Source organism: Ictalurus punctatus, chromosome 5 (genome assembly GCF_001660625.3).
Source record: "Ictalurus punctatus breed USDA103 chromosome 5, Coco_2.0, whole genome shotgun sequence".
Lineage (NCBI taxonomy): Eukaryota > Metazoa > Chordata > Actinopteri > Siluriformes > Ictaluridae > Ictalurus > Ictalurus punctatus.
In genome coordinates, this window is record NC_030420.2 from 30,308,128 (window position 1) to 30,327,436 (window position 19,309).

The 19,309-nt window shown below is 39.9% G+C and overlaps 2 protein-coding genes across 3 annotated transcripts in view; one reads left to right on the forward strand and one right to left on the reverse strand.

Moving 5' to 3' along the window:
* Positions 1 to 675, reverse strand: part of gripap1 (GRIP1 associated protein 1) — a 67,282-nt gene extending 66,607 nt beyond the window's left edge. Inside the window, exon 1 of one of the 2 annotated variants that reach the window (XM_017468271.3) lies at positions 441 to 675. In XM_017468271.3, coding sequence (XP_017323760.1) covers positions 441 to 482 — 42 coding nt within the window. In that variant the 5' untranslated portion in view covers positions 483 to 675. The remainder of the gene's footprint in view (positions 1 to 440) is intronic. The other variant, XM_017468272.3, reaches the window with a different exon arrangement.
* A 5,665-nt stretch (positions 676 to 6,340) lies between these two features.
* Positions 6,341 to 19,309, forward strand: part of ptpn18 (protein tyrosine phosphatase non-receptor type 18) — a 41,940-nt gene continuing 28,971 nt past the window's right edge. Inside the window, exon 1 of the mRNA XM_017468646.2 lies at positions 6,341 to 6,818. Coding sequence (XP_017324135.1) covers positions 6,735 to 6,818 — 84 coding nt within the window. The 5' untranslated portion in view covers positions 6,341 to 6,734. The remainder of the gene's footprint in view (positions 6,819 to 19,309) is intronic.

Below are 19,309 nucleotides of genomic sequence, written 5' to 3' on the forward strand. Positions count from 1 at the left end.
AAAACAAACCACTGTAAACAACTGTATTATGCATGCACTGCTAAGGAAGGACAAGAAGCTGGCTATGCTTAGGTATGCTAACTGATAATTAGCTACCTCTATAAACAACATAACGACCCTAACACTCAGAACAACAACTGTTACACACAACAAACAAATGTTAAGCAAAAATGAAGAAATTATACGAAACATGTTAAACTATATATAAAAATATCCGTAGTTAGATAGTTATCAAGCTAAACTGTTAGCTGAAAAGCTAACGCTAGCTAGCAGGATGACGCCTCCCTCATTCACCACAGCGGCAGTCAGCAGAATGTACCATTCAGAAAGCACGGCTTTTCCAAAACAGATTTTTACTTCTAACGCAAATTATATATGTTAAAAAAAGATAAACCTACAGAACTGACCAAGTTAAAAAATAAATAAATAAACTGAGCTACCTGCATACGGTGAAACTCCTCTTCTGATAGTGCTTGCGCCATCTTCGCCCAAGCGCACCGAAACTGCTTCACCGATCCAATCCTGAATCACTACATACTTCCTGTATGTGTGCACTATGTAGGTACACTAATGCCTGATTTTTAGTTACACATTACGTAGTGTACTATGTGCCCCATTTGGGATTCAGACACTATTGGTCAGTCAATACAGGGGCTTTTGAGAGGCTTCAGATACTGGAGCTTGACTGAATCCCTGGCTGAATGGGTTACCACAATGTCTGTAATATATGCGAAATAAGGGGGGGAAAGCCATAATATTTCTGTATAACTTCATCATATAAATTTCCTGTAACTGTAGGTGGCACAGCGTAACAGCATTTACTTTTCTTTTATATATATATATATATATATACATATATATATATATATATATATATATATATATATATATATATATATATATATGTATGTATATATATATATATGGGTGATCTTTTTTGTGTGTATATATATATATATATATATATATATATATATATATACAGGTGATCATTTGTGTACCTTGTTTAAATGATATGAAATAGTATGTCTTTAAATAGCCCCGGCTAGTGTTGTTTAAACAGTGAGGCTTGTAGCTCTTCACCTCAGGCTCCTGTCACGCTTTATGTGTTGCCTGCTGCTCATCAATGACTCCACACATTCTGTACGTCATCAGTGTTGGTCTCATTTGCTTGCTTTTTTGCATAAAAGGTAACTGAGCACTTTGTTAAAGAACAATGTACGCACAGCGAGCGTACATGAGCTGCTGCTAATGTGACGAGGGGAATTAATGTGGAGTTATGGTTTCTGAAAGGCTAAATATATGAGGTAATAAAATGCTTCAGGAATGCCGTTATAGGAAAATAATCAACAGCAGACAATCAAATAATCAATTATTTTCCCGTAACAGCACATCCTGACAGTTTTCCTTTTGTTCCTTCTTAGCAAGTGAAAATATCTCAAATAATGCCAAATGCATCTAGTATTTCGTGTTATAAATATGTCACAGTAAACAAAAGATATGATTATTAAACCTATTTCTAGACTTTTCTTACTAATTACAAGTGAATAGTTCTTGTTCTAATTTTTCTAGTATTAAGCGTTTACTATGTTTCTAGACAGAAGCTGAATCTTCTCATGCAATGTGAAAATCTAAAGCTTGAAACGAGTAAAAGCTTTTAAAAGCAGGCCGAATAACCGGGGGGGGGCTGAGTCAGGGGAGTGAATTTCAAGGGGGGAACGGCATTCCAGTTCAACCTGGCTACATTTATTTTGGGAAATGAAGAGTGTTTCTTTTAATCTTTACTCTTTTTTCCACTCAAAAGCATACGGAAGCGAGTACCGCCGATAAACTGGCTAACTAGTCTCTTATTGTCTTGATGTTTTAGGCGAGCTCTGTAGGATTATTAAAGCAATATATATGACTCGTTTTCTCTAATCAGCAAGCTAAGCATGCTAAATTCTTAGTTAGCAAGCCAACTTGACTGACATGATAGTTAGCTGCTTATCCGAGACGAAAAAGGTGCTGCAAAGACATAGCTCCTTCGACCAATTATCGCTCCTAATTGCCTATAACAATATCCATTTTCCATTGGCTTGGAAAGGTGTCCGATTCGATAGTATGCGGTAAAAATGAATGTGTCGAGCACTCTATACATGGGTCACACGGTGGTTAGCACGTCCGCCTCACACTGCCAGGGTCAGAGGTTCGGAGGGTGTGGAGTTTGCATGTTCTCCACATGCTGTGGGGGTTTCCTCCGGGTACTCCGGTTTCCTCCCCCAGTCCAAAGACATGCATGGTAGACTGATTGGCACGTCTAAAGTGTCCGTAGTATATGAATGGGTGTGTGAATGTGTATGTGAGCGTGCACCCCATCTAGGGTGTACCCCGCCTTGTGCCCAATGCTCCCTGGGATAGGCTCCAGGTTCCCTGTGACCCTGAAGGATAAATGGTATAGAAAATGGATGGATGGATGGATGGATGGATGGATTATTGTACACATTTAAATATTTTAAACTGTTGGATTAAGTTCACAAAGTAAACGCGGGGTAAACTGCTCAATGGAGGGGGTTTTTTTAACAGTTAAAAGGATCCCTGGCTGCAAAAACATTTAAGAGACTCTTATATAAGAGGATGTCTCTAAAGAGACTAACTGGCTTGCAGAAGAGATATGTTTCCTGAGTCATGTTCACTTCTCCATTCTGACATCGTTATTTTTAAACAGAAGGACACAAATTCATAATACTAAAGCTATAAATTCCCTTCATTTATCCAGGGTTTCATCTAAAAGATATTTCAGCATGCTGTCCCATTCTCACTTCCTTCAACACAAACCTCTGTGAAAGCTGGAAACGGTGTCTGTTTCGAGAAGCGCTCCTTCTGTTGGTGCACAGCCGTGAATTGCAGTGGCTGTTCTTTTGCAGTTCAGTCAGAAAATCCAGAAAAATTCCACAAACGTTATGCCTGACTTGTGTAAGACCTGTGGACAATTAAGACGTGTATGACACTCATACCACAGCACTGTTAAGTACCGATTCTGATTGGAGAGAAGGTGTTGATTAAGAAAGGAATAAAACACGACAGTCATGCTGTTATGCAAAAAAAAATAATGCACGCCGTGTGCTGATTATTGATTGTCATGTTAGAGAAGGTTGAGACGGATGCAATTGCAAATGAGCTGGCAAACGATTCCTAAACGTGAGTCAAATGTCATGAGCAGGAAACAGAGGTCAGGCAATCAACGAAAAACAATATCGGGGTGATCCAAAATACCGAACCCAGGAGACAGAACTAGACCAGGAAGCAGGATATAACAACACGAACAACAACGGCTCGGTAAAGGCGAGTGGGCAAACACTGAGCTATACATCATGCTGAACAAAGAAACACGAGGGTTTAAAAGCACAAACTAATCAAGAGGATATTTTAGTTCAATTTTCCGGGATGACGTTCACATTTACTTAAAAGACTGAGAGGTTTTTCAACATTTTCCACTACTCTCAAGTGGTTTCTTTAGCTGTAGGACTTTATATGAAGAAACTACCATATATTCCACCAGCCACCAATTCTGACCAATAAAAGGTGACAGGAAGTCAATGGCTCAATATTGGCCTAACAGTATCCTCAAAGTTATTAAAAGACTTACATTGCAATGATTTCCTCATTTCCTGATATGTGACAGTGACACAAGTAGAACATACAAGTGCACGTTTCCTTCACCACTGTACCATACTTGACTATACTATCTTATTTATTCTACTTCATTACTTACAGCTTTGAGAATGGACTAAAACCTACCGTATAGTTACTTCCTATCGCGCTTTCATTGCAAAAATGACCATACGTTTTATGTTTGTTTAACACCCAGTGGCTTTCTTGAGTATACGCTGCATATATTTAAGGTTGGCATGAACTGAGGAATAATTCACGATTACGCTTCATTTCCTTGGAGAAATAATCCGTCGCGTGTAAATTCATCCACCATCTGAAAGTGGGCTATTTTATCTTACAGAAACGTCACACTGTAGAGTTTACTCAACCTTAACTAATACACCTCTTTACCTTCATTAGCTAACGATACAAGACCTTCATTGAAGTCAGTTAGTGAATTAGAAGACAGAGTTTTAATACTTTAAAACTTAAGTTCTACTTTTATATAGGTCGTATGCTGTAGTAATTTACAATTTCGATATCATGTCTATTGTGGTAGTATATCGTTTGGGTATTCCATGGACATACGAATGCCTTAAATGTGACAGATTTATTAGTTTATATATCGCCTATATAGTGGATTTTTACAACAGCTACAGACGCAGCTCAGCCAATGAGATTTTAGAATCAAAACTATTAGTTTTATATAGAGTAACTACTATGAATTAGCTCAGTAACTACAGCAATATTAAATATAGTAAACATGTGAAGAATATAAGAATAAGTCTGGACCTTCCAATGAGTCCTGGATGTTTAAAGGCTTAATCTGCCACTTGTTTGGGTTTAGTGTATATATAACTTTTATATATACACCTTAAGTCAAGTTTAATAACACGATCTCATTAACTAATACTACTAGTCCTTAAGCATTAACTGCATCATGGAAGCGTTGTGCTGCTTGATCCCTGCCAACTTCCACACCCTCCTCTCAGCCAGTTTACTAATCACACTCACCTGCTTCTCATTTAATAATCCACTTCACCCTTAAATACCTGTCAGTTTCATTTCTAATCGTTCATTGCTAAGTGCTTGTTTGCTCCCTCTCGCCGCATCACTCCAGTTGAAGTATCTCCAGTTTCCGCCCATTGGATTTCCAAATCTTTTTGAACATCATCTTGTTATTTGACTTGAAAATCGTATCTATGTATTTTGAATTGTTTACCATGACCTATTTTTTTTAAAAAATAAAACACCTTCTCTATTTTAACCTGTATTTTAAGTGTAATTCTTGAGCTTTAAGGACAGACGAGAATGCCAATCATCAATTTAGAGTAGATTATAAAGAAAACATTTACTTTTGAAACTTGTAACCTCACTATTACTTAAAAGTTTTTGGTTGTTGTTGTTGTTTTTCAATGTAGGACTTTCATTTTAACTTTTATGACTTGACGCATTTGAGTACTTGTTCCACCACTGGACATGGAGACACTTGAGTCTACATCCCAAGCTACATGTACTAGAAATAGTACAGCATTGAATAGTCACAAAAATACTTCATCTTCCCAGTAGTGTGTTGATCTTTCTTATTTTCGTAACTAATGATCGTTGATGAATGACTGTTCCCTGAGCTGACATTTTATCAGCCACAAGAACAGCTGTAAAATATGGGAAATATACAATATTGAAAGTATTATACTTATCATATCTTTGTAGCAGATTAAAAACACACTGCCTCGCTTGATTTAGCTAATTGCTAGGTCACATGAACGGACGATTAAACAGCTGGATCAGATGGCATTTTGCAGGACGTTTACACGAGACACATGTTAAACAATTACTAATTATTTACACTTCAGCGTTCTGCCATATCATTACCAAAATGCCAATATTCGCATTATAGTTAATAAACAAAATTTATGCAACATGAGTGAGAACAAGAAAGAGAATTTGCTGTGATTGAATCCGACTGTAGCAACACTGTAACATTACACTACTTCCCTGCTAATCTAGATCAACAAACAAAACTTGTTCATGCTTCACCCATGCATACTACAGCCTTATTACTGACTAATTAACAGGCGGGGTACTGTAAGGTGCGGCATCCTAACAGGTGAGGTGTGACCTATAGACATGGGCGGTATGTACAGTTGCCAGATTGTGCGATTTCCTACTTCGACAATGTCTATTTTTGTTTACTACCTCAACATTCAGGTTTAATTACTAATTGTGCGGATTGTCGGACACAATTATGGCCATAACTTGGGATGTTTAAATGTGTTTATACACGTATATAAAAGCAAATCTTCCACCATCGTCTTGCCAGTCAGCTCGCCTCACTCTCGTCACGTGATAAATGAAATCGGACTCCTGCTGATCTGTGCTGCAATTCCAACTCGATCGGCTCGTGCTTGGTTTTTAATTGTATCGTCCGATTTCACGCATAAATTTTTTTTTTTAAAAACAATGTTGCATGCTGCGCCTGCGTCCGACTCGTACTGTGTGTGTGCGTGGACAGCATTTACAAATCTCGATATTCGCACACGGTTTTAATGATGATTAAATGTGACAAACCGTCGGGGAATTTTATCGTGGTTTATCCTGAAACCGGTAACCGTTTCTTCCCTAGTCGTGCAAACCTTGTTACACGTGATAACCGGCAATCTGGCAACCCAGATTGTGACAGATTTAAATGTTCAACCGGTTGTAAGATTTATCTCAGTTACTGAGAGGTGTACTTCCCTCTGTGGGCTCTCTGCTGGCTGGACGAACTGAAAACAGCTTCAAAACAACACAGAATACAATTTAAAACTACTGAAAAGAGACAGTGGAGAAGCTGAGATCATTTCCTCCTGTCAGTGTTGCTCTGAGGAGGGATTTAAAAAAAAAAAAAACCCTCACCACACGAAGCTCGCGCACAGATGAACACGGTCATGGTTACATTCTATCAGGTGCGTTAAAATATGAAACAAACTAAAGTTTCAGTCCAAACATCCAGGCGGAATTTCGGTCAGGACTATTTAATTTAAAGGGTTTTTTTTTAAAAAAAGAAAGAAAACAAAACAAACAAACAAACAAAAAAACAACTCAAAGGTGTTTGGGACTCCATGGAGGCGTACCTGCTGAAGTTTATCGAGCGCGTGCGAGCTGAGAGCAGCTTTGGAGAGAGTGGCATTGCCTCTGAGTACACGGTGAGTAACACACTGCAGTTCATCATCAAGAAGAGACAGCAAAAAAAATAATAAAAAAAACAGGAACATTTGCTATGTTTTATACGTTTTAAAATCAAAAACAAGACGGAATTTAGGCTTTTGGAGTGATCCAGGAGTCATGAGTTGCTTGTCATCAGGTTCATTCACTTGCACAGAGCTTAAGAATCATGTTATTGTCATTAAAAATCATGCTCTTGTCATTAGAAATGATGTTTTTTTGTCATTTAAAAAAAAATCATATTAATGTCATTTTGTACAAGGGGGGAAAAAGCAAGGATGGTGCAATTATACTAGTTCAGTTTTTTTTTTAAAAGTGTTAGTAGTATAGTGTTAGTATTTTTTTTTTTTATCTAAGTACAGTTACAAAGCTTTTCACAGTCATTTGTAATGCTTTGTTTGTCTTTATTATTGAAATAAAATGCTTTATTTCATGTAGTGGTAGGTATTTTTCCCCAAAGCAAGATTACTCTGTTAGCTGTATAACTTGAACCGAAAGAAGTAATTGTCCTGTCATTACCTTTAGTCCTATATTTCACATTATGAAAGTTGTTTTACAGAAGTGTGGTCCCGTCTATCAAGGCCTCGCTGTAGCCGAATGAAATGACAGTTCGTGCGCTGGTTCCTTATTGAGCCCATGTACAACCAGCCGATTATTAGAGCTCAAAGATATAGTTTGTCATTTGTGATAAAAAAATTTTTTTTTTAAAGAAAGAAAGAAAAACGCAGCGAATGGACGTTATAAGGAAGTACCGGTTTACGGTTTGGGCGAATGAACGTGGGGCGTGAGATATCAATCCTGACCCTGGAATGCCATGGCAGAGTTTATTTCTGTACGTCATGTGACATACCTGATAAGCTGAATCATCTACCACACCTCACTCATCTAATCGTCAGCATGTTCATGAACTCGTTCGGGTGTGTGCAGGGAGAACGTCGATCTGGTCGTTGCTCCATGTGGTAGTGAGAGTCAGGATGCAAGTGCGTAAATACAGCGCGTGTTTCACTTGGTGTAACCCACTACTAATCATCACAGTCCGTAGCGAGAGTCGAAACAAAACAGAACACGGCGTTAATGCACGGTAAGACTTTGCAACAAAAAGCAGAGGCGGCAACAGACAAACTAATTAAAGAGCGAACAACAAACAGGTGAACACAGTCAGGTAACAGACCAAGGGAAGAATGTGAGAAACCCCGAAAAAAAGGCACATGGAAAAAAAAAAAAGCCACCTTCTACTCGACGTACTCGGAACCGCACCGCATTTCGAGAGGGGGGATTCACAGGGTGACGGTGGTCATACTGTACAGCGTTTTGAATCGTATGAAAGGTAGTATAAAAAAGAAAGGTTATTCTTATTTACAGAGAGTTTATTTACAGAGAGGTGTTACTTTCAAAATGTTAGTAGGAGCACATTCCCAGCCTATAAAAAGACAGAATGTACTGGAGGCGATAATGAAACGTTTTTATTTATTTTTTTTTACACTTTATGGTTTGCAATTTTATTGTATTTGGTTGTATTATATTAGTCAGAAAACATTCGGGCCACGCAACCGAACACGCCTCTACACCAAACAGTCACTAATCGATTGAAGGCTGTTTGACAAACACACCCATAGATAATATGGGGCTAATAATATGTACTAAAAGGACAGCATACGAGGTTGTAAATATATCTCTGCATGCCACACTCTGCACTCATAGTTCACGTGTGTTGTGGAAACTAACACTTGCAGTGCACACAAACTAACTCAGACCACCTTCTTCAGGTAGTCTCGGGTTCGGTACCTTTCACGTTACTCGTTTTCATTTTTCACGCAAACCCTGCTCTGTTTCAGACTAAATTGCCAGTGTGAACCCCCCCCAGTGTGAATGTGTGTGCCCTTGCGTCACATCCAGGGTGTATTCACGCCTCATCCTCAATAACGACAATGAAGTCATTAAAATGTATTAACGAATGATGACAGTTATGATTCTTATCCTTATTATTTTGAATGAAATGATCCGCACCTTCCCCATTTTCAGGTCGATACTCATGTCAGAGCTCTGAGTTTTGACGTCATTTCAGTAACTATGGTAACTGTCAAACGTACGTGGAACAGCAGAGGCATGGTGTCGGCGTTCTTGGAGACAAATTTAGCTTTGTGTCCATGTGCAACATAACACATTCATTAAATAAAATACTTCAGTGGATCAAACAACAAACATTTCAAATCCAATCCAATACTGAGCCAGCATTTTTATACTACTACTACTACTACTACTAATAATAATAATAATAATAATAACATGTTCGCCTCACACCTCCAGGGTCGGGGGTTCGATTCACACCGTGGGCCTGTGTGTGTGGAGTTTGCATGTTCTCCCCGTGCTCCGGGGGTTTCCTCCGGGTACTCCGGTTTCCTCCCCCAGTCCAAAGACATGCATGGTAGGCTGATTGGCGTGTCTAAAGTGTCCGTAGTGTATGAATGAGTGTGTGAGTGTGTATGTGATTGTGCCCTGCGATGGATTGGCACCCTGTCCGGGGTGTACCCCGCCTTGTGCCCCATGCTCCCTGCGATAGGCTCCAGGGTCCCCGTGACCCTGAAAAGGATAAGCGGTATAGAAGATGGATGGATGGATGAAAATTCTTCTTCTCTTCTTCTTCTTCTTCTTATACTTCTACGAATTTGCTTTAAAAGTCCAGGAATAAACTGTCCTCGTGCATACTTTGAATATGTTAATAATAATCCACATTCGTGCCTCACTATAACAGAGCTCTGTTTGTTACATGATGCAGATATTTGCATGCAGCCAGACAACCTCTTCATGATCACAGCCTTCATCGGGTTTAAATCGGGTTAAATGCTTTCCATGGTTCTGGAAGACTAAGCAGGAGTTTGAACCCTCTGACACTTTGTGGCACAAACCTTTAATTGCTGTGTGACCTCTGACCCCATGGCCTCATTGCCGTAGTAAATAATAAGTCCACTGGGAGAAATGTTACCGCATTGTGGATGATGAAATCCAGCTATTATTATATGACTCTAAGGCGCACAGTATCGCACTACAGGTACAGTATATTGCTGTATCAGAATCATTTTATAAGATAAGATGTTATAGGAAAATGATCTGTGATGGTAAATAGTGATTGCGATGAGTTACCGTTATCTACACCAAAGTTTTCCTATAACCGCTGAAGTGTTTTTTTTCCTCTTAAAGAACAGCAATTTGTTAGGTTTTATTTATTAACGAACGTCAAATACTTTCCGACCGTTTCGAGTTGCAGCTATTAGCAGATTAGCAGCGGTTGCTAACTGTACTAGCTAAAGATTCAAGTATTAAAAGGTTGTTGTCTTGTAAGACAATAACTCGAAATTAATCAGTTGTGATTATGATTAAGAAATGATTACGACGCAAGGAAGAGCAATGAGAAGGGTTTGGATCGTTGTTTATGAATTAATCAGAACATGTTACAGTAACTATTAAGATTGAATTTTTTCCAGAACAAAAGTCAAATTTAATGTAAGGTTTTTATTGCATAGTGCATCCATCCATCAATCCATCCATTTTCCATACCGCTTATCCTACACAGGGTCACAGGGGGGCCTGGAACCTATCCCAGGGAACACGGGGCACGAGGCAGGGGGCAATTTGAAAATGCCACTCAGCCTACAACGCATGTCTTTGGACTGTAGGAGGAAACCGGAGAACCCGGAGGATGACTAAAAATGCACCTGAAATTTATTTATTAAACCAGTCAAACTGGCCATGACGTGACACGAGATGAAACTGTCCAACCTGCTTGATGTGAACTTTACGATTAGTTTGAATCAATTGAATACTAATAATTGATATAAACTTTAACGTATTAAATTATATTATGCTATATTATTCAGATACTTCAATGCTCAGACACTGGACTGACACACACACACACACACACGCACTCTCTCTCTCTGAACTGAACACCATCCCGCTCCCATTGCAATATTTGCACATTTCGGTATTGACTCTGTTGCATTTTTGCTGCTATTGTATTATAAAAATATAATATTTAATTTCCTGTCACTATTATACACCGTACCTGGCTGCTACCACAATAACGGCTATGTCCATATTTGGTATAAGCTAATCTGCTGAATACTCAGTCATAGCATGTTATGTTTACATTCACTAAAACTGTGTACTGTTCGGCGCTACACTGTGACTCACTGTGCATATTGTCCTGTTTTAGTAGTACCGTACTGTCCTGTGTCGTTAGCACACATCTTTGTATCGAATGTAGAACGTGTAGTTCTGTGTCGTCTCTTGTGGTTCGCGTGTTGTTTTATGTAGCACCGTGGTCCTGGAGGAACGTTTCACTGCGTACCGTACCAGCTGTACACGGTCGAAATGATAATAAAAGCCACTTGAACTCGAACTCATTAATCTAATATTAACACGAAGATGTTGTTTTTTTTTTCACCCAGATCTTTTCTGAAATAAACCAGATGAAAGCTGCTAAATAGGGAAGAATTCTAACATTTAACAGTCTAACAGTCGGATAAACATCAGAGCCATTACACGCTGCACGGCTGTGTGCATGCTGCAGTTATGAATATGGCAAATTCGCCCCTCTATGTACTTGCACATGGCACGGTGGTGACCTGAAGAACAAAAAAGCCCTTACATCATATACGTTTCCTCAGAGAATGTTGATAGGTACACAGTGCACACTTTTTCCTCTTGTGGTTTAGAGGTTTCGTGCTTTGTCTGCTGCAGACTTGAGACAAAACACATGACCCGCAAGGTTTATAAACCTCATCTCTGTACTGGTTTCTGGCACGTCGGTGCGCTTTATATCATTGATTTGATGCGGGCGTTTTCAGAGGCTCTGAGTGAAAATTCAGTATAACACTGTCTGTTCTCCTTTTAACGCAAGGAAGTAAAAACGACACTGTGGCTTTCAATATGGTGCACACAGAGGTAAAGAATCCTCTTTATGCTCGCATATCATCTGTGCATCAGGCTTTAGTGTATATATTACATTACATACACATATTCTTTCTTGTACAAAGGCATGACTTTGATTTATTTATTTTTTTAAATGTTGCAAGGGATGCAATTAAGTCAATCAAGCAACAAGCGGCCGGAAACAAGAGCAAGGTGCACTGCGGAAAAGTGATCTGATTCTCTCCAGTGACGAAGGTTTGGTTTCGGTATTGGCAGGAGCCTCACTGTTCATGACACTGTACTCGTGGTATGATTAAACGAGGCGTAAAAACTCTCAAAGGCACGCTGTTATAGGAAAATAATCAACGACGGGGTGGTGTGAGGCGGCCTGATGCGAAGTGGCGTGACAGTCAACACGCCAAAGTCGGTCATTTGTTCCTACAGAGACGTTCTTTGTCACTGCAAGTGGGCGTTTGTGTCATTTTCAGATTGACTCACAGCTTCCTGATGTTGTTTGTCCCTTTTTTTTTTTCTTTTGTAGGGAAGAAGAAGGAAAACAAGAGGTTGACGCTGATTATTATCTTATTAGTGTTTCTGTGTCTATGAAAGCTTGTAGGCTAATGAAACGAGTAAACCAGATAATTGAGGTAAATATGCTAAGTGTTGGAAGCTAGGTCATGTTACAAAGCCGATGTTCCCCAGACAGGACGTATTAGCCCGTGTAACATTAACGTTATACAGTATACTTTGCTGGTTAGAGACTTAACGCTAGCTAGCAAGCTGTCGCTAGTATTAGCTAGCGACATCGTTCGACTTTCCTAGTGAGCTAGAATATTAGCTAGGTTGTAACACACTCGTAATCTGCCCTCTTTCGCATACATGAGGTCAGAGACGCTCATGATCGGCTACCGACTGAAGGGGAATTACCGTAATTACGAGATTCCAACTTGTAAAAAGCATTCAGGTCCTCGTAGAGCTCGTAATTACAACTCGCACACTGGGAATTTTCCCGGGAGCGCCGAGTTGTACCACCCGAGTGCTGAAACGTCATGTGGAAACACTCAAAATGGCGACGGCTTCAGCAGTAAAACGTAGTTAAGTAGTCATCTCGTAATATTTCCGCGTAATAATTCGTATAATTGACTATTATTAATGTCGTAATAAGGCAAGGTCAATCTGAAAATATAGAAAGAAAGACACGATACAGTTTAATGTAATTTTGCGGTTGTCAACATCTCGCACGGATTCGTTTCATTCCGGGAACAGCTCCGAGTAGAGCGTCCGAGTCGTCCTCTAGTAATTACAGTAATTTCAACATGGTGTTAACGCAGCCTAGGCCCCTCCCACATAGAGAAAATGGCCAATTTTGCCAATTTTATTAACAAGGCCGACGTTCTTGTAAAACAACTACGGACATGACTACTAGAGTCTTGAAGGTAGTATGGGTTTGTTCTGAGCCTCTCTGTGTAGAGCACTGCTTGCCATTTACTGGAGCATTTACAGCCAAAAGAACACAACGGTCGATCCGACGTGGTCGTCGTGTATTTTTACTGTTTGTCGGCCGTGTCTTCTGCAGGAACGCTTTAAAAACTCCGTGTAAAGGAAACAGAAGCGTGACGAGTTGCACATCACAGCTTTCAATTTCTCACAGCGACTGACATGTTAAACTGTTAGTTTTAGAAAACCCCCATGGTTCTCGCCTGCTCTTGACAAGTGACCTAGAAAATCAGCTTCTTAAAATATCAGTCTGGTGTATATACAGTGAGGAAAAAAAGTATTTGATCCCCTGCTGATTTTGTACGTTTGCCCACTGACAAAGAAATGATCAGTCTATAATTTTAATGGTAGATTTATTTGAACAGTGAGAGACAGAATAACAACAAGAAAATCCAGAAAAACGCATGTCAAAAATGTTATAAATTAATTTGCATTTTAATGAGGGAAATAAGTATTTGCAAAACATGACTTAGTACTTGGTGGCAAGACCCTTGCAATCACAGAGGTCAGACGTTTCTTGTAGTTGGCCACCAGGTTTGCACACATCTCAGGAGGGATTTTGTCCCACTCCTCTTTGCAGATCTTCTCCGAGTCATTAAGGTTTCGAGGCTGACGTTTGGCAACTCGAACCTTCAGCTCCCTCCACAGATTTTCTATGGGATTAAGGTCTGGAGACTGGCTAGGCCACTCCAGGACCTTAATGTGCTTCTTCTTGAGCCACTCCTTTGTTGCCTTGGCCGTGTGTTTTGGGTCATTGTCATGCTGGAATACCCATCCACGACCCATTTTCAATGCCCTGGCTGAGGGAAGGAGGTTCTCACCCAAGATTTGACGGTACATGGCCCCGTCCATCGTCCCTTTGATGCGGTGAGGTTGTCCTGTCCCCTTAGCAGAAAAACACCCCCAAAGCATAATGTTTCCACCTCCATGTTTGACAGTGGGGATGGTGTTCTTGGGGTCATAGGCAGCATTCCTCCTCCTCCAAACATGGCGAGTTGAGTTGATGCCAAAGAGCTCCATTTTGGTCTCATCTGACCACAACACTTTCACCCAGCTGTCCTCTGAATCATTCAGATGTTCATTAGCAAACTTCAGACGGACATGTATATGGGGGACCTTGTGGGCGCTGCAGGATTTCAGTCCTTCACGGCGTAGTGTGTTACCAATTGTTTTCTTGGTGACTATGGTCCCAGCTGCCTTGAGATCATTGACAAGATCCTCCCGTGTAGTTCTGGGCTGATTCCTCACTGTTCTCATGATCGTTGCAACTCCACGAGGTGAGATCCTGCATGGAGCCCCAGGCCGAGGGAGACTGACAGTTCTTTTGTGTTTCTTCCATTTGCGAATAATCGCACCAACTGTTGTCACCTTCTCACCAAGCTGCTTGGCAATGGTCTTGTAGCCCATTCCAGACTTGTGTAGGTCTACAATCTTGTCCTGACATCCTTGGAGAGCTCTTTGGTCTTGGCCATGGTGGAGAGTTTGGAATCTGATTGATTGATTGCTTCTGTGGACAGGTGTCTTTTATACAGGCAACAAACTGAGATTAGGAGCACTCCCTTTAAGAGTGAGCTCCTAATCTCAGCTCATTACCTGTATAAAAGACACCTGGGAGCCAGAAATCTTTCTGATTGAGAGGGGGTCAAATACTTATTTCCCTCATTAAAATGCAAATCAATTTATAACATTTTTGACATGCGTTTTTCTGGATTTTTTTGTTGTTATTCTGTCTCTCACTGTTCAAATACAACTACCATTAAAATTATAGACTGATCATTTCTTTGTCAGTGGGCAAACGTACAAAATCAGCAGGGGATCAAATACTTTTTTCCCTCACTGTATATATATATATATATATATATATATATATATATATATATATATATATATATATATATATATATATATATATATATATATATATAATATACACGTTTGATCAGTAATTATGAGTGATGTAGACGAGTGCTGCGCTTGTGATAGGGCGCATGTGTCCCGAGGGAGAGAATGAGTATTGAATTGTGAGAATTGGGCTCGCAGATCGCGTGGGTAGGGTAATTCCTACTGTGTGGATGACCATGGCTGTCAGCCACCACCGAAGACCATTTTATAGATCTATATCTATATCAGAACGGCCTGTGCGTAAGCCACTGACAGAACATCAGGTGTTTTTATGCTTACGGACTGCCAACGAGAAGCATTTGAGCCGCTTTAATATAAAAAGAATCAGCCACCACTAAGACCAATAACCACACAGACACAATTTCTGTCACTCTAATGACATTAATAGTCACTCTAAGCACTGTGGGGGCAGGAAGACTGACTTTGTTGCTCTCACGCATCCAGCAGATACTGTCAAAACGTATATGCATGTATAACGCTACATCGTACACTTTAAAAAAGTTTCTTCGGTAGGTTAAGACAAACGTAAACAGAACGACTGCAAGCCGCAGGTTGTCTAGCTTAAAATACCAGAGCAAATCTAGTTCAGGTAAAAGAATATATAAACCAGACGAGGGTCAGATGATTAGTGGATTCGTTTTCTGTTGATTAGTTTTCTGCAACAGCTGCGCTGACAGTACTTCCTACTGCAAGGCAAATCACAGGTTTATTTTAGTGCACTCGTTCTAATACTTTATCGTTTCTATAGTAACAGCTTCTACAGGGACTTGTGCGGTGGACATGGTTTAAAAAATAAACCCAGGTGATGTTTTCTGTGAGAAGACGCTTATTTAGTATTTATGGAATGTGGTATCAGGGGGAGCAGTGGGAGCTCAGTAGGAGCCGTGGGAGCAGTGGGACCAATGGGAGGTCAATGGTAGCAGTGGGAGGTCACTGGGAGCAGTGGGAGGTCAGTGGGAGATCAAGATCCTTAACCCTCAACTGCTCAGATGTATAAATGAGATAAATGTAAGTCGCTCTGGATAAGGGCGTCTGCCAAATGCCGTAAATGCAATGGAAGGAGTCTCCAGCGTTTGTACCAGTCAGAGATACTTTACTGTAAAGGTGTGTTAGTTAATATAGTTAATAGTCCTTGATGAAGGCCATGCTAGTCATTTTGTCCAAAGATTTTTGAAGTGCCTTTGAAACGCGTAGCGCTATTCGATTCGTGTTGACGTCATTTCCACTGAAACAGGAATTCAGGGCGGGACAAATCGAGTGGCTCTGCCCCCTTTTAATTAGCCGGTAGTTTTTAGCTTACCTCACACCCAGAAAACTGTCGGGGGCGGGACACTTCAGATTCTAGAGAGCATTCGATTGGACAGAAAATCTGCCGAGAAGCCGAAGCGCAGAATGTTGTCATCAAAATTGTCGATTCGTAATGGTGGTAGAGAGAGACTGTAAATTCTGAACACGTGTATCTACTAATAGCGAGTTTTGTCATTGTTCTGGAGCGCACTCGCTTATAGATCACCTTATGGTTTTTTAAATATTACCTTTCATGTAGTGTGTTATATATAGAGCTGTTTGTGAATGTAAAAACATCTGCAAACTTTCAAAAATCAAAGCGCACGACAAACAGAGCTATCGACTCCCAAAAGAAGGAACCGATTCTGAACAGCTGAAATGACTCGTTAGTGATTCTAGACTTACTTCCTGTACTAACCTACGTAGGTCTGTAGCAAAAAGTCCCACCTCTGGTCTTCATTTGCAGCTCGATGACAGTGGTAGACCAATCACAACAGACTGGGACATCTGACCAATCAGAGCAGAGTATGCTCTCTGAAAGGAGGAGTTTAGAATGAATCCTTTAGAACGGATCATTTAACGAGTCGATTGTGACACTGTGAGGAAAAGGTAATACTGCAGTTTAAATTATGAACAAATTAAAGTGTTTTTTGACCTCCGATGCATGTAAATCTATTGTATGAGAGCTTTAAAACAAAATTAGGCACGTTTCAGAGCCATAATAGGTGCGCTTTAAGGCGAACATATTCATACTAAAAGCCACAAAACTTCCATTTTGATTTCACGGGGACTTTAAGACTGATATGACATTGATATAGAAGGAATAAAACATGCTGGGGTGTAAGAGGAATAAAACATTTAGCATATGCTGCTATAGTATGTTTTATTCCTTTATACCACAGCAATTTAATTACGATTACAACGTTTTAATTTACTGATAAACAACATGTTGTACTTTTGACATGTTTATAATTACATTTAATGCCATGGAACAACTGCTTCTCTTTTTTTCTCTGAAGTTTATAATTGACAGCATTTTGCAGACACCCGTATCTTATACGAAACAAACCACATTCACATGCTAGTCCAAATATGTCTGTTAAGAATATTATTAGGCTAGAGAAAGAGAAAGAGAGAGAGAGAAAGAGAGATGCTACGTGATGATCTCTCTATCATTTAACAATGATCTTTTTTTCTGTGATGTGTTAGAGAATTCGCTACAATTGCTACAATCCCTAATAAAAGTTATTTACAGGGCTGTATGTATAAGGACAAGACCCCATCTTGTAGTCAGATTCAGAGCACAAAGCCTACCACGATTACCGGAGTAACAGTAATGTGGAACGTCAAGATGTATTTCATCTATCGCAGAAAAAAGTGCAAGACTCCATATTTCTGTCACGATAACTACTTCTGTTGGCCGATATATTGTCCCGGAAATAATCGCGATAAACGATATTATCGACATTTTATGACCATTTTATGCCACTGATCATTTTCACTTAAATATTTCCAAAATTCGAATTGTTTCCGAATTCTAAAGCCATTATTTTCCAGGGGAAAATACTAGTGAACGCCAGATGTTTTTGAATCAACAGTCCACAAGAGGGCGTAATGAAGAAATACAAACCAAACAGCGGCACGTTATTTGGTTTATTGCAAAGAACAAATCTGGCTGTTTGTAAAGCGCATTTATTGTTTTAACTAAAGTGCAAGAAATGATAAAAATCGAAAGATTCAATCCAGGCTTTCAGGCCAGTTCCAGAATTCATTCTCACGCTGGTTTTACTCAGAGTTTTTGTCTTCTGAAATGTAATCAATATTTCGTTATGTCATATTCATTCATTTTAGTCAATCTAACTAAAATGCCATAGAATTTTAGTCAGCCAGCAACTCCATTTCCCAGAATGCACCACGGATTACAAACATAGCCGACAACTACAACTCCCAATGGAACACACAGCCACCTTCTCCTGAGGACTAATCACACACACCTGTTCTCAGTCACACCACACTACTTAAGAGACTCTCATAAGGTTTGTCTCTGCCGTCACCGAGCCTTGATATCTTGTTTGTTTATTCTGGTTTTGACTTTGTTCAGGATTTTGACCATGTGTTTGGACTGTTTGCCTGGTCGCCTGTCTATGTTTATTGAATTCTGCCGGATCCCTTGGACTTGTTTTCGTATTAAACTACCCAACCTGCACTTGCGTCCGTCTTAACCTCCGTTAGCCTTCGTCTTAACCTTCGATATTAACTTAAACATGTATGGACGAAAAACCCTGTGAACACTGCCCTTGTCGTGAAAAGCTGATCACCTGAAATAATAACGTTACGACGAGTTCACTACTGGAATACGATATCGCAAATTCTTTAGTTCTTTAGCGCGTTGTTACGGAAACAGAGTATTCACAACGTGACTTAGCGTTCTACCTAGCGCCACACTGAAGTTGGTGTTAAGCGCCTCACTTACTTGCGTTCGTGTCATTGTGTGCAGAAGCGAGCTGTAATGTTAGGTTTATGTTGTGTGTATGTCTGATCAATCTCATGTGGGTATAGGACGCGTTCGGGCGAGTTAATTAACGCGCTTCAGTTTACCGCTGTTCATTCACTGTTCAGCTTCAGCTCACGCTGCTTAAGCGGCTCGATCCGCCTGACTCTGACTGGATTATTTCAAACACTAGAACTATTCTTTCTAGATTTTTCTTCAAAAATATTTTTTTTTAACTTCTCGCCTGTCGTTTTTTCCAACAGTATGTTTTAATTCAAATCGGCCCTGATTCTTAAGTTGTGCATTTTTATCTTCAATTCGGCAAATATTTAAAGTTTGAAAAAATAATTTGACAGCCCTAGAGCAGACAAGAGGACAAGGGCT